General features: G+C 34.1%; 1 protein-coding gene across 1 annotated transcript in view; it reads left to right on the forward strand.

The window, feature by feature from the left end:
* The first annotated feature begins 2,194 nt into the window (after positions 1–2,194).
* Positions 2,195–17,514, forward strand: part of LOC111048792 (ras-GEF domain-containing family member 1B) — a 262,880-nt gene continuing 247,560 nt past the window's right edge. Inside the window, exon 1 of the mRNA XM_039436610.1 lies at positions 2,195–2,320. Within this exon, the coding sequence (XP_039292544.1) occupies positions 2,195–2,320 (126 nt within the window). The remainder of the gene's footprint in view (positions 2,321–17,514) is intronic.

Here is a 17,514-nt window from a genome sequence, read left to right on the forward strand (position 1 = left end):
CATAAGCGTATCCTCAATCACTAAAATCTCAGTTCTCGAATACAATTCGCTTTTAAGAGTACCATTGACATTTTATATGAGTAACAAGGAACTTATTACAGAATACTTGAAGAAAGCTGAAGCGTAATCTTTGAAGAAGAGTTATTAGGCTCAATAGCACACCTTTATCCCCAATCTCCTGACAGAATAGAGATGAACACTGCTTTTCCAATAATGACAATGAAATTACAGTTATCGAGCTATTAAGAGTTCCGTTTACATTTTATGATTAACAAGGAACTTATTATAGTGAATCATTATAGAAAGCTCAAATTTTGTTTTAAAAGTAGAAGAGTTATTCTTCTCAATAGTACACCTTTATCCCCAATTCCCTGACAGAATATAGATATCAACACTGCTTGCCCAATAATGGCAATCAGTAATAATTCAGGGGATACATTACGCAGAGCTCAACTCCGTGAAATTTATGGTTTTACAGAACCGATAACACCAATCCCTTGTCTACTTACATTCTGTAATGAAACAATTTATGGGATATTCGCAGTCAACACTCAATTGAACGAGGCGTTATTATGTAGGACGGAGCTCGGTTTTGCGAGGCACCTTGTAATCCTGAGGCGACGCACAATCTTTTGTTGATTTCCGTGGATTCAGATCACGTTCTTGGGGAGGAAGCTCTCCTCCCAACCATAACCAACCCTCAGATAATCTTACCAAGCTTCGGATACTGGCCATTGTCTTACCCTTCCCACAATCTGAGATGCTCGGACCTCAGCGAAACTCAACCACATTACTTGAAATACAGCGAGTTGTTGTTCACAATTCTGTTATGGAAGCTTAACTTTCCTTGCTCACGAGTTTCCTCTCTCACGATTTGTGCGAGGGACGTCTTATTTCGATCAATAAGATCACGCTAGACACATTTTGGAGTTCGAATTCTTATTATTTATGTGGAAGTTGTTGGTTCGATTTCACATTCATTACTAGTAATCAATACCATGATGATATGACAATATCAATCAAATCTGTCTTGGTTATGTTATATTATTTTGTAATGATGAAATTATTTTTTTGGGCTCGTCCATATCTTAATGAATCTCTTTCGACTATGCTTGATAAGAAAAGCTATACACACATCGATTTTTTTTCTACAATTTTTTGCCATCCTTAAGGTGCGTACAGATATACGCACCGCGAACATGAGCAATTCACTTTTAATCAGCTGACTATATCTGTATTTTTACAGAAACGGTGAGATACATATATAAAACGCTTGGCATCAGCTGATTAAAAGTGAATATTGCTCATGTTCGCGGCGCACCTTTATAAATGCCATCGGATTAAACGGAACTTGACAAACATAATCTGTTTAATCTAATAGAATTCGGGAGGCAAAAAAATCATACGAACATGAATCAATGTGTGTGGAGCTAACTTAAGATGTTCGTATTCTAATAGTTCATATGATTCTGATATAGGCTATGACGTTTTGTAACTCTCATGCCATATTGGTGAGCGTGAAAACAAAGTGGAGCGGCGAAGGAAGCAGCAATTTATGATTACCCAACCAATTATGATTATACATTAACAAAACTCATCAATCAATCAATCCTGAGTATTATTATTGTAACAACAAATTTCTCTCTTTTTTCCAGGTTCCCAAACAGGAGATCAAACAGATACCTGACGCACTGCATCAGCCATCAGAAAGGAAGATTTAATAGGTGACTCAATCCTAGTCAAGTGAGCAGCTGTGATCGTTGTGTGCCTGAAGATAAGTTTACGTGTTAGCTAACGTTAAAGAGTTAAGTTACATTGTTAATTCATGCAATAGCTGTTTATGTTAAATGATGAGAAAGGTACGTCAAGTTTGAGAAGTTACGCTCAGAATTTATGATTGAAACAGTCAGTTTTACTTGCAATTATTTTCCAGCTTCAAGTAGCTGTCTACTGTCTGTGATTATTATATTTGTTATTTTCGGTAGGGTTTAATGTCCGGCTTTAGGCGATTGCGCGTCGAAACGATTAACGATGTCGGTAATGATATCTTCGAGATTCGATCTCTAGAATTGATTGGTGATAATCGATCGATTTCTGTCGAGACTGGTGCAAAACAGTGCGATTTATCAAAAGGGCCGGCCGGATGGCTATGTACTTTTATGCCAGTAGACTTTCGGCAGCAGTGTGTTCGTGTATGCCTCCCCCAGGGGGGCAAGTGCTTCATGAAAGGGGTTCCTCTCCCGAGGTGTCACCCACTGAACCCGAGCCTCCTGCTCCCATTGCTACTGCACCTCTACCTGCTGATCCTGCTTTGCAAAAGGTAAATAAAACATTTATTAAGTCTTCTATCATTCAAAAATCTTCAAAGAAGATTTATTAAGTCTTCTATCATTCATTAGAATGAGATATCTAAACCTTAGTTCTTATTATATTCCTGTTCTATTTCGTTATATTTTCAACATTCTGAAGGAATACTCTTCCTTTGAAGAACAATAAGTAAGTGGAATAACGAGGGAGCTGTAAACACTGTCTCCCATCCTGCGCTCACTGCAAAAGCAGAAAACTGATATTGCTACCTAACAATGACAATGTACCTCAAATGGGGTAAGAGAGCTTGGAACAGTTAGAAGTTGGAACAAGGAAATGTCATCTCTTTGAATAAAACCCTAGTTATCAGCCTTGTGGTAGTCTCAATGATGAATGTACAACATTATACCATTAATGCACATTGAAGTGAAACGTTTATTTGGAGGGACGATACGTAATCTTCTTACAATGATGCTGGCTTGAATTCAATAATTCAAACAAAGTAATTTACATAAATCATGTAACTTACGAAGAGTTGAATGTGTGTGTAGATTGTAGTTTGAAATTAATAAAAACAATATAAAAACCTTGTAGAACCCTTTATTATTAAAGGATTTTCAACTTGTTGAAAGTGACCTAAGTTAGGGTCGAAACTAGTCGTTGAAGTAATTTAAAGTTTTTTATAATAAAGGGTTCCACAAGGTTTTCATAATTATTGTTTTTATCAATTTGTACAAAAGTAGCCCATGTAAGTGAAGAGTTTTTATTATAGTTTGAATATGGTTTGTTCAGAATATTTAATATAATAATGAAAATATATTACTACGAATTCTCGTATGAGAGGAAATATGATTGAACTACTCCTATAATATGGAGTGAGCTGCCCTCCGTTATTTTCTGGTTATTCTATTCAACAGATTCATGAAAACTGAACATGGGAATGTTTTTTTTCAATAATCGAGAATCTTGACATTGATTTATTCCAAAATAGAAAATTTGAATTCTCACTTCTAGTATGAGGACGAGGTTTCCATTGCCGGGAACCTCCCAGTGAGTTTCTCAAACTAAATATTTTCCAGTCTATGTTGAAGAAGGGAACCTCTGTTCTTCAATCCATAATAATGTTTTAATGAGCATCATTATGGTCACTGTCACTTAACAAGGTTCTATACTGAATCTTATATATGAATATACATCTTGTAGATAATTACATTTTTTAATCTTTTACAATATAAGCAATTCGAGATTCTTCCTAGGCCTGAATGAAAATTACTTCCCACAGTCAAAAATGAAAGTAACATGGTCGGAGTATCTGGGAAGAAGAGTTTTTTCTCAATCTACCATGAAGTTTTTATTGGAAGTGGAGGAATCACACAGGATTAATGAATAAAAATGAAGCAGATCAGCTCTGGAGTTAATCTTGATTTTGATTGATAAAGTTACTTGAAAGATAAGGCAAGAAGGGTGGATTGAAGGAGTGAGAAAGTGAGTGGTAAGAGGGGGATATAAGGAAAGAGAGTTACAAAAGTGAGTGGTAAGAGAAATTGAAGGGGTAGCAGGGAAATGACGGAACGAATCAAAGTGAGAGAGAGGATATCAGAGAGATTGTGGTGTGGTGGAGTGGGGTGCAGTAGCTGTGGATTCTGAAAAACCATAAAACGCTCAAACATTTGATTGGGGACTTGAGTCCTTAATGATGGGGTCTGGTGGGTTTTATCGACTGAAGGCTTTACTTTAGCTATTGAACTTTTCATTTGATAAATTATCAAAACCTTTTTAGCTTGATGAAGGGGAACTTTCATTTTACGAGATCAGAAAAATGGATAATGCTTGTACACTTTAAAAATATGTCGGAGTTTTATTATGATGTTGAGCAGATCTGCAATCATGATCATGATCATGAGATTAAGGTTCACAACCTCTGTTTCCAGTGCTAAGCTTAATTCTCACAGAGGGAAATCAATTTTCAATAACAAAAGTTTTTAGCCAGGAGTAGAGGTCATCATTATAAAATTCAAACAAAAGTTTCTACTTTTTTCATGAATCTCATGTGATGAGACATGGAATGAATAGACCAGATAGTCATGGAGAGGAGGACTATTCCAAAAAAAAAAATGGTCTAATAATCCTACTTATTTTTTGAAAATGTTGCTTTAGAATTCAATAGAAAAGCATAGGCTGCTCATTGTTCGTTGAGCCTAGGTATAGTATTCATAAGCCAGTTAGTGTAGCCTATCTGTCTTGAACAAGAACATGTAAAATCTGTAATAACTAGACGGTTATTAAGCATTCAGTTGATGGAAGGGGATGAATCTGGACGTATTACACATCACCTTATCTAGAATCAATGAAAATGAAAAATCTTGAATGTATAAAAAAGAGAAAAGATAGCTTCAGAAGATTTCCCATGGCATAGGTCATTTATGTTCAAAATTTGATGCCGATTTCTGTTAACTCTAGCCGATTACTGTCGACTACTGTTCATTATTTTTACTATTTGCCGGGTAGGCGCACACAGATCGACATCGGACAGTCGGCACGCATCGGACGGATCGGACGATTATATTTGATGCATTATGTTCAATTGAAGTGTGCACAGCTATTCGCATCGTATAGGTATGCGCACTCCAATTGAAAACAATGCATCAAATATAATCGTCCGGTCCATCCGATGCGTGCCGTCCGTCCGATGACGATCTGTGTGCGCCTACCTTAAGAGTGTTAAGGTGCGTACAGATATACGCGCCGCGAACATGAGCAATTCACTTCTAATCAGCTGACTATATCTGTATTTTTACAGAAACGGTAAGATACAGATATAAAAAGCTTGGCATCAGCTGATTAAAAGTGAATTGCTCATGTTCGCGGTGCGTATATCTGTACGCGCCTTAAGATCGGCACACTATCAGAGACTACGAGCATCACATAGCTTCACGAAAATGAAATACTAGCACTTTTGGCTTGAGTTAACATAAAAATTTAGAACATAAACGCCCTATACCATCTTCTTATGCTATATATCTTCTCTATAGTATAAGTATCACGACTTCATAACAGCAGTTCAAATACAGCAATAATTTCTCCTAAAAGAGATCAAGTAGTGTCAGTTTCACTCTTCATCAGAATATCTGATTCAGTACAAAAATAATCAAAAGGCAACAATCTGGTTGCTCGGAAGATTAATAACTATTATTCCAGTGTCTTGAATTGTTCAATGAATGGAATGGAGTAAGAGCAGGGGTGCCCAGCCCCCCAAGGGCAATGGCGCATGCCCCCCCCAATCCAAGTGTAATGCCCCCCAAAGTATCCCAATTCCCAACCCTTGAGTTTTTAACATTAGTCAGTGTATGACATTCACAACTTACATTCTAATCTTCCAAAGGACATTATTTACCTTTGTTCTTGTGAGGAATTCTTTCTGTTTTCATAATATTGGAAAAATATATACCATCGTTTCTTATTTCTTTTTAAATAGAAGAAAAGTACCTTTTTGATATTATTTTTGAGACTAGCGGAAAGCTAAAAAATCATCTTATTCATTTTTTTGGAAAAACCAAAATGAGGACAGGTTGTGGAAAAATGTATCCTATCAGATTCCCTTTAAATTATTACATAGGGAAATCAATTTTCAATAACAAAAGTTTTTAGCCAGGAGTAGAGGTCATCATTATAAAATTCAAACAAAATTTTCTACTTTTTTCATGAATCTCATGTGATGAGACATGGAATGAATAGACCAGATAGTCATGGAGAGGAGGACTATTCCAAAAAAATAGTCTAATAATCCTACTTATTTTTTGAAAATGTTGCTTTAGAATTCAATAGAAAAGCATAGGCTGCTCATTGTTCGTTGAGCCTAGGTATAGTATTCATAAGCCAGTTAGTGTAGCCTATCTGTCTTGAACAAGAACATGTAAAATCTGTAATAACTAGACGGTTATTAAGCATTCAGTTGATGGAAGGGGATGAATCTGGACGTATTACACATCACCTTATCTAGAATCAATGAAAATGAAAAATCTTGAATGTATAAAAAAGAGAAAAGATAGCTTCAGAAGATTTCCCATGGCATAGGTCATTTATGTTCAAAATTTGATGCCGATTTCTGTTAACTCTAGCCGATTACTGTCGACTACTGTTCATTATTTTTACTATTTGCCGGGTAGGCGCACACAGATCGACATCGGACAGTCGGCACGCATCGGACGGATCGGACGATTATATTTGATGCATTATGTTCAATTGAAGTGTGCACAGCTATTCGCATCGTATAGGTATGCGCACTCCATTGAAAACAATGCATCAAATATAATCGTCCGGTCCATCCGATGCGTGCCGTCCGTCCGATGACGATCTGTGTGCGCCTACTTAAGAGTGTTAAGGTGCGTACAGATATACGCGCCGCGAACATGAGCAATTCACTTCTAATCAGCTGACTATATCTGTATTTTTACAGAAACGGTAAGATACATATATAAAAAGCTTGGCATCAGCTGATTAAAAGTGAATTGCTCATGTTCGCGGTGCGTATATCTGTACGCGCCTTAAGATCGGCACACTATCAGAGACTACGAGCATCACATAGCTTCACGAAAATGAAATACTAGCACTATTGGCTTGAGTTAACATAAAAATTTAGAACATAAACGCCCTATACCATCTTCTTATGCTATATATCTTCTCTATAGTATAAGTATCACGACTTCATAACAGCAGTTCAAATACAGCAATAATTTCTCCTAAAAGAGATCAAGTGTCAGTTTCACTCTTCATCAGAATATCTGATTCAGTACAAAAATAATCAAAAGGCAACAATCTGGTTGCTCGGAAGATTAATAACTATTATTCCAGTGTCTTGAATTGTTCAATGAATGGAATGGAGTAAGAGCAGGGGTGCCCAGCCACCCCAAGGGCAATGGCGCATGCCCCCCCCCCCCCAATCCAAGTGTAATGCCCCCCCCCAAAGTATCCCAATTCCCAACCCTTCAGTTTTTAACATTAGTCAGTGTATGACATTCAAACTTACATTCTAATCTTCCAAAGCACATTATTTACCTTTGTTCTTGTGAGGAATTCTTTCTGTTTTCATAATATTGTAAAAATATATACCATCGTTTCTTATTTCTTTTTAAATAGAAGAAAAGTATCTTTTTGATATTATTTTTGAGACTAGCGGAAAGCTAAAAAATCATCTTATTCATTTTTTGGAAAAACCAAAATGAGGACAGGTTGTGGAAAAATGTATCCTATCAGATTCCCTTTAAATTATTACATAGACAAAATCCCAATTCAAAAGTTTTACCCAATTAAAATATTCATCTTTTTATTTTCCATAATACTTAACATAATCAACCGCTTCTGAATAAAGACTGATACAAGATAAAAAGATGTCTTTGAATTTAAACTTTGTACAATTTAATCTTATAGAAGCTTGGTTGCTGTATCTGATACATCTTTTATCTGATACGTTTTTCCAATTAAAAATTCAGCAGTTTTTCGACAGATTAGATTGATCATATTAGTCAAATATCTGCTACGTCAAATTTAATCGTTCCAACACTCATTGATCATAGAGCAATGACTATTCAAATAATTCAGATTTTCAAAAATCAACCTTATATATTTATAATGAGCTTGAATTCAGTTTGTCTCAAGTTGAGATAAATAAATTCAAGCAATAAGCGTTATTTCTCATATAAATGTATCAGAAAAGCATTGATAAGAACGCTTGGGAGAGGTGAGGCCAACTATACTTTTTCCAATTGTATTTGAGTAAGTATCAAGTTAATTCAAGAAAGTATTAATTGTATTTGAGAATAGTCACTTATAATTGAGAGAATGCCATAATATATGTAGATAAGAATAGCCAATTTGGAAGTCATAACATGTAATATTGAGAATAGTGAATTATATTAATTGAGAAATCGTCAACTGTAAATGAGAAGATATCAATTGAAAATGAGAAAATTCTCCAATTGGCATGTCGTGACTTTTCTGTAGGGTACAGTACATGTTTGATTTGAGCAGGAAAGAATACACAGTTTTCCAATATAACTACCATAGGCTTTGCATGGGGGCAAATGAATATTTTCAATGGTGAAAGTATTTCCCCTGTACTGTTTACGAATGATTTATGAGTATAATTTCTATGTATGTATTGGCAACGCGACTTTTGTCTCCAAACTTTTTATAAAATATTGCACTTGATTAAGATCAAATTATCTATGTTCACGGCGCCAGGGGTGCCCAGCCCCCCCAAGGGCAATGGCGCAAGCCCCCCCCCCCCAATCCAAGTGTAATGCCCCCCCCCAAAGTATCCCAATTCCAACCCTTTAGTTTTTTGCATTAGTCAGTGTATGACAATAAAATTCACATCTTACATTCTAATCTTCCAAAGGGCATTATTTACCTTTGTTCTAGTGAGGAATTCTTTCTGTTCTCATAATATTGTAAAAATATATACCATCGTTTCTTATCTCTTTTAAAATAGAAATAAAGTATCTTTTTGATATTATTTTTGAGACTAGCAGTGCACCCGTTCTTGTTCGGAAGGACTAAAAAGTACTACATTACATCAGGAATAACTACATTACAAATATTTCAATAGGATATTGAAAGATAAGTAAGGAAGGCTTTGCTTTTTAAATGTAAAGGTTACTTATAAAAAGTTGAATAATGATATCATTGATATTCTTTTATTGCAAAAGAATATTGCATAGACTTGCATTCAAGTGAAATTTTCAGTCCAAATATTTGAAAACATGAAAGTTCTAATTTAGATTGTTTACATACCAAATTGAATAACAAAATAACACTCACTAATCACTTAGAACTGTAAAATAATGATTAACTTTGAATATTATGATATATACCATCTCATGTCAACAAATCAGATTACTGTATTTTGATCGAGTCAATTAAAATTTCTAGATTTCTCGCGAGATACGATGAGCTAATTGATTACACAGCTGATCCCCACACAGGCACACACTCTTCTGTTATCGTCAGACGACGAAATCACCATCTGTTTTTCCGAGGATGAATTATCCTTTTCATGTCCTTCAGGGAGTTTTCTCAGGGATGAGACCTAGTGCAATCGAATTTTGATATCATAAACCCACTATATTCCGAATTTCGTGAAAATCGAGCCGTTTTCGAGATCCGTTGAACATAAATAACCATATAACCAGATAGCCAGATATCAGATAATATAAAAATAGAAAAATACAAACAGATATACAGAAATTGCTGGCTTAATATAATAGGATAACAACTTGTAGTCCAGTCAAATGGTCGTTTTTCAGGAAACAGCCCCGAAAGAATTTTTTTCGATGGTTCTATCTGTATTTTGGGGCGCTAAATTCTAATCTGAAATTTGCTCACACGCCAGAGGGCGACTTCACCCCCAAAATTTTGGACTTTTTTTTAAGTTTTCCATTTAATCTCGAGAACCTTGAATTTATCGAGATAAAGCATTCTCTATATGATATTAAAGATAATAAAATTTTATTTCCAATGAATTGACTGGTCGCGCAGGACTACTTTTTTGATTTTTTATCTGAAGTGTTCCACAAGATACACAACTTTGAATGTGCGAGAAATTTGTGATATTTCCCCCATTTTCACAGTCGCATATGCAACGTTGCGTATCTTGTGGAACACTTGTTCCACAAGATACACAACTTTGAATGTGCGAGAAATTTGTGATATTTCCCCCATTTTCACAGTCGCATATGCAACGTTGCGTATCTTGTGGAACACTTCAGATAAAAAATCCAGAAAGTAGTCGAGGTTGTGATGAATTTTCTCCTCTTTTCACTCCCATGAAAAATACTTCTGTTTTCAATGCCGTTAAAAAGTTACAGCCAATTGAATGATGATCTTTATTTTCTCATTTTTCTTGCGATTTTACTGTTATTAAAGAGTCTCTAAAATGAATACAACACATGATAGAAGCTTGCGATTGGTCTTAAATGAGAGAAAATTTCATGCTCTATAAGCTGAGTTGCCATAAATTGATCTTGCATCACTTTTTATATCGAAAAACTGTCGAGACTGTAAAAATGAGAAAAATATAGAAAATTTCTTGATTTTTTGAATCAAACGTTTCACGATTATATTTTTACAAAAATCATTAATCTCACATAAAAGAGGAGATTCTTTTAGTTTGCGATGTTGTTTATAATTGCATTCCCATTTCAGAGACATTAATATCATCATAAAACGCCTTCGAAATTGAAATAATTATTAGACTAAAATGTACATTACATTTAACTTATCATTGTGCTTTTAAGAAAATTAAGTTACAACAGCAAGGAAACTCAAACACAGGACCATTAGAAATTAAAATTAAGCAAAGGAAATCAGAATAATAGTGGATGATGAAGTTATAATTTATTTTTTTCAAAGATTTACCTTCAAACTCATAGGCTTAAAATTACTAAAATTCCTGCATACAATTCCTGCATACTATTATCAATTGAATTTTTTATGCTTTATATTGAGTTACACTTTGCAGAATATAACATTGTAAAGGTGCGAAAAAGTATTAAAATGAACTACATTAGGATATCTCTATTTAATACCTTGATTTTTTAGCCATGATTCAAAATGTTGACATAAAATATAAAAAAATCATGCCCCCCCAAAAATGTTGATGGCGCAAATTGCGCCATGCCCCCCCCCCTTGTGGGCACCCCTGCACGGCGCAATTGAACTATATCATCAATAAATTGAATCTCTTGATCAAACAATTCGGCAATTCTTCAATGGATTTTGGGGCTTGAAAATATCATTTTTTTCAAAAAATAAATGTTTTATTGGAATACTAAATATATTATCATAATATTTTATATGAGTAGCCTACAGTTGTGAAAAATATTACTTGATTACTGTGTGGTAAATAGGGTGTGAATTTGAAAGATTGAAATTGGCTTCATTTGATATTTTTCGCAAATTTTTGACAAGAGAAGTTTTTGTTCTGTCAAATTCACTAGAGTTTGCGATGTTGTTGATAATTGCATTCCCATTCCAGAGATATCAATATCATCATGAAACGCCTTCGAAATTAAAATAATTATTAGATTAAAATGTACATTACAATTCAACTTATCATTTTGCTTTTAAGAAAATTAGGTTGCTACAGCAAGGAAACTCAAACACAGGATCATTAAAAATTAAAATTAAGCAAAGGAAATCAGAATAATAGTGGATGATGAAACTATCATTTATTTTTGTCAAAGATTTACCTTCAAACTCATAGGCTTAAAATTACTAAAATTCTTGCATACAACATATTATCAATTGTATTTTTTATGCTTTATATTGAGTTACAATTTGCAAAATATAACATTGTAAATGTGGGAAAAGTATTAAAATTAACTACATTCGGATATCTCTATTTAATACCTTGATTTTATAGCCATGATTCAAAATGTTGACATAAAATATAAAAAAAAATCATGCCCCCCCAAAAATGTTGATGGCGCAAATTGCGCCATGCCCCCCCTTGTGGGCACCCCTGAGTAAGAGTTTATAATGTGTAAGGAAGTGTGTCTTAAAATGAAGTAGAAGTGACAGAAATTGATTTTAAAGAAAGCTCTAAAATATTTTCCAAGAAGAAAAAATATATTGAGATGAGCTACAACAATGACAATCAATGTTCAGTAAAAGATAGATTTCTATCAAGTTAAAGATACTATTCTACAGATTCTAAATATACTAATCTATTACAGTAGAATTCATGTAAACGCGGCTCCTTTCATTTGAAATCTCTTCTCAAGAGATAACTTCTATTATCTCTTTACATAGGTTACATAATCGCTTTACATGACTTCCCTATAACTCGAATGACACCTCTCCTGAGAATAGCAAGGCATGAAAATGTACACTGGTTAATCTATGTACAGTGCGAGACAACATATTAATTATACTTTATTAGAGCTTACCTCTTGCTTTATTCTCTTGGCTGGGAAAGGAAGTTCAGATGAAGAACAGCCGAGTAATAACGGGATGGAAGAAGGGGGACTGTTTTGGGAGAGCGGTGGGGGGAATTCTGGGAGGGGTGTGAGTGAGGGTGTAAGCCGCTTAAATGATTATAAGGCGCTCATAGCAATGGAGGTGGTAGCTTTCTCGCTGAAGAGTTAGTCTGCAAACAGCACTGTACTTGAAAGAGGCAATTCAACCACCTGAAATTTATGTCCACTATAGTATATTCAGCCATCGTTGATATCCTCACGAGGAGAAAGTTAATCTCCATCCTTTCCACTGCCTTCAGTCTTAAACATCTCTCAAGGAGTCACTTTTCATAAGTTTATGCCCAAATTTATTTATGACGCTCATTATTATGTGGGGAGTTGAGATAATATCATAACTTGTGGGTTAAAGTATCTTAACGGTTGGTTAAGTGCTTCAGAGAATGAATCTTCCCATGGAAGCTTATACCATCCACCTTATGTTTCATGTGAATGATAAGGGGTTGAATGATAGAGAAAACTTATAAACTGTCTGTGCTGGTATCTTTCCTAAATGTATGAAAGTCACTGTAACTGTCCCAGTCCATAAAAAAGGAGATAGAGCCAACATTGGTAATGCAACTACAGACCTATTGCAACCAATAACTTCAAGTTCAAACCTCAAGGTTTCAGCTGCAATATCTCAATAATAGTCATAATGCAATGAAATACGAGTCTGTAACTCTCGCCATCTATCTGCAATACTAACAAACTGGTTTATTTATTTAGGCTATTCATATATTTTTGGACACAATATTATCACAAATCATACAAATATGATCAGGAACGATCATATGGTTTGGTTTGGTTTGGATTGCTCGCTTGTGATTAATTTAGGGCGTGGCTAGTTGTGAGCTAGGCTTGTTCGAACAGCCAATCGTATTGCGCGATGAGTTTAGTGATTGAGAGAAGGGGAACTGGATAGAGGAATGGACGAGTGACATAGGACTGCTGGTGATAACCAGCTTGAAGAAATCTTACACTTGTCAGAAATCGTAATTTAAAAATCTTGTTTCGATTTCACTTTATTAGCTGAGTCTCTAAGATGTATTGCTTTGATTTCATTTGGAAAAATATTGTGTACTATTATAGAGGTAGCATGACGATATTACGATATAAAAATATCCAATAATACTGGACACTCATTAGAATATCACAATAAATCTTAATTCTAGCTAATCTGAAGTGGAGGTGCATATATTTTCTTTAAATCTGAGACTTTACTTGGTAAAGTTCAGTTTTTTGGCTTTCCACGTAGTGGAAAAAATGTCTGATGTCTACAGAAATTCTACAAATAGTAAATTGCCACTAAAACAGGAATATCAAACAGCCTGTAAATTCTTGGATTCGTATAAATAAAAATCATCAGGTACCCTTTTCAAATGTCATTAATGCATAACATCAAGGAAAAGTGAATAATTGGATCGAATTGAATGAATACTCTGCTGCAATTTCAAGACATATTCATTTACATCATATAGCAGTAAACCAAATTAGCAATCGGAGTTAAAGAAATACCGAGATGAGCCTGGCAATCAGAGATGAGCCTGAGCACAGGTTTAATAATATATTACTGTACTACATTCGCGACTGTTGATATACTCGGCCATGAATGTTGAATGGAAAGGAAAATATTATTTATAATCTCATCCACAACAATGGATAACCGAGCTCCATTCATCGAATAAATTATCTTTTATATTGTTGTCGAAGAAAGTGAATAAACTCGAATAAATTATATTATGATGCAGTTAGTATTTAATTTAGAATGAATTATTTTATTAGAAAACTGAAAGGTTGCTATTAACGTATAGTAACCTTTAGTACACGTAAACAGTATCTACGTGTACTAAAGGTTATTAAGTACACGTAAAAATAACGTGTACTAAATCATTCATTAGTAAATAAATAATTACTAATTACTTATTTATTTAGTACACGTAAATACTATTCAAGTACGTTTTTCACTATCACTAGTACACGTAATTCTATGTAATAAAACTCTCAAGTAGCCCTCTTGGAATGGTTAATGTATATAATTATAGTAAAAACTAATAAGTTTCAATATCGATAGAATGGCATTTGAGAAAACTATATGAAGCTCAGATGAAATAACAACAAAAATATCATGATTCTTTTTTAAATTGAGACCATTCACACTCTCAAATCATGCTATGAAAAAGACTTATCTTCTTTTACGTTTTGTTCCGAGTATCAATCAATATGTTCACAAAAATATGTACAGAAACTCTTAATTTGTATTTTTGGATTCAAGGGAGGCTATACACGTGTGCACACACACCTTGTGTTGAAATAAGCTTCCCATCTAACACCAGTACAGCTTCCGCTAGCAGTAACAAATGGAAAACATTTTAGGCTTAGTCAACATTTTTTATGGCTTTGCCTTTTTTCCATTATGCTCGGGAAATCCCATGGAATGTAGACCATTAAACATTACTTTTTCACTTTGAATCTGTGCCGGTGAATGGTTGGTTGTTTTTAGCGTTGGTGGATTGCAACTCAGCGCTCGCCACTGATCGGTAAATCTCTTCGAAATTACGTGAACCTGAACTTTTAACGCTGCGTGTTCACATCGGAGTGGGAGGAGTCAGGGATAGGCTTATTTACAGAACATGTTGATGGAGATAAGATGTAATCAATGTTCGGTTGAGAAAAAATATTAATAATTATTTCTTCCTTCTCCGTCAATACCTATTTGGAGTAAGAGTAGGCTATATAGTGAGGTCCACGGTTATAATGGCAGTGAAGAAAGATAGGAGAAAAACGTTGCCAAGTCTCTCCATTTTGCCACTGAGTGTATACAGCTGTTACTCAATTAATCCCATAAAATTTGATCTAATAATAATTATAATTCCCTTGATAAAATAATCAATTTAATGTCAAATCAATCAAGAATATATTTTTTTTCATAATTTGATTCAAAAATTTGCTTCCATAACTGAGATCAGATTTTATTTTTATCATACAAACCTGAAATGGCGGCTATTTTAAAAAGCTGTGATACACCAATCTGAATTTCAAAACAACAGAAATTTAGTTATTAGGTAGGTATTCTATTCCAATTTATTTTTAAAATAAGAGAAAAATATAAATCCTATTAAAAATAAGTAATTTCAATGGAAATAATTCTGAAATAACCTTTCAATATTATTTATACCGGTACGAGTAGGTCTAACCTATACGTGTAGGCTAACTGAAGCATGGATGGAGTCTAAGATGGTTAGTTATCTGCTTTTAAAATGTCATTTCAGGTATTTTAATTTGTGTTTCTCATACGGTAATGTCTAAAAATTATTTCATTGTTTCAAAAATACATTTTGAATTAATTATACGACTTGTGTACTAAAGTTTTTTGATAGAATGAAGAAAGAAAATGGCAGCTTAGAATTCTTTTGTACAGTCACTGTCAAAAGTAAAAATAGAATATTCTGGAAAACAGACAACATCGCAAAGCTAGAGAGAGATAGCACTATCTGTTTTGTTGTATGATAGAAAAGGACAGCAACAGTATTGTCAATCTTACACTGCCATTATAACGTGGAACTCACTATAGGATAGTTTGATTTACAGTGCATCTGGATACAGATAATATCATGGAAATCAATGAACAGTGAAAAAAATCTATATAAATTCCTTCCTTTTGTGCAAATACCTACTTATTCAATACACTCTGGTTGAGATTTCATCATTAGCCTTTTGAAGTCACCCTCTCTTGAATCTATTCTTGGAGTCACCCTCTGTTCCTGATTACAGAATATCCTCTATTCTTGAGTCTAAATAGTTTTTTAGTATCAATTGAAGTTCAAATTTCAAATTGTCCGTTAATGTGAAACAATGGTTAAGTATAATGTGAGCAGTTCGTGATAAGAAAACTCCAATCGGTTATACTGTGATATAAATGGTCATTATCAATATCAAAATACTCTCTTTTGGGCAACTGTATTCAGGGAGTTGAGGAAATTATCGACAGGGGAATATTTCTAGGTTGATTGATGGAGTACTTTATTTATGTTGATTACAATATATACTGGCTTATACACTTATATACAATAGCTTACAATACAGCAAAATTATGGATGAATTTACAAAATATAAATTAAGAAAATAATATTATAGAGCTGTATAATATAATATGAAAAAGAATCAATTTGTAATAACCATAGATAATATTTTTAGCGTTCACATAAATTGACGGAGCTTTGGACATATCAATGTCCATTCTTTGGAAAGAATATTCAAAGTATTCTTCCCACTAACTCTCTACCAAAACGTTTATTTCATTAATTCAACTGATTCATTTAAAAATGAAAATATTGTAAAAGTTTCAATTAGTATGAAGATTTAAGAAAAAAAACAGAAAATTCATAAAATAAAATGATTATATAAGTGAGTAAGACCAATCATTAATTATTAAAATGGAGTAGGCTGAAAGTAGATCAGGGTAATCAACTTTCAGTAATATACAGCAGTATGCAGTGGATAATAAAAATAACATGAGTTTATATAATAAATTATATATATATATACAATTTATTCTATAACAGGTTTATAGGTTTGTATTTGTGGGATGGGTGGGGATGGTTGACATGTGATCGTTCTAGGGCTGGACAGTTTCAGTCATTTGCTCCAAAAGATATTTTCTTAAAGTCAGGATGAAGCTCGCTCGGCTCTCGATGGACCTGATAGTAACAAGAAGTGCATTCCATGCTTGACAGGCACTAACTAGGAAGGATTTTGTGAAAATAGTAGTTCGATGGTTGGGTATCCTTAAAAAGTACTTCCTCCGGTTCTAGTATGTGAAGCATCTATCCTCCTACCTTCAGAGACAAATTTGAAATCATCTTTAAAATAGTTCGGATTTCCGTATTTCAAGATATCTCTAACAAGCTTGACTATTCGAAAAAGCCTTTCGAATGGGTTATAGGTTTCTATGATTAAACAATTAATCTTGAACAATTGTGAAAGCCTTGATTAGTTAGTTTGTTGGAGCTGATAAAAATTCTTCCGAAAACACGGCTCACTCATCTCTGAAATCTTATAATCGGAATTTTTTTCTCAACTCGCTCCTCAATAACGCTGAGATAACTTTTCTCTCTTCTCTTTTTTCAATTTCAACGTGATGAAAAACACAAGAACGGCGCACCCGGTGGAGACAGAGCAAATTAGTTTTTCA

The sequence above is a fragment of the Nilaparvata lugens genome, chromosome 10 (assembly GCF_014356525.2).
Source record: "Nilaparvata lugens isolate BPH chromosome 10, ASM1435652v1, whole genome shotgun sequence".
Lineage (NCBI taxonomy): Eukaryota > Metazoa > Arthropoda > Insecta > Hemiptera > Delphacidae > Nilaparvata > Nilaparvata lugens.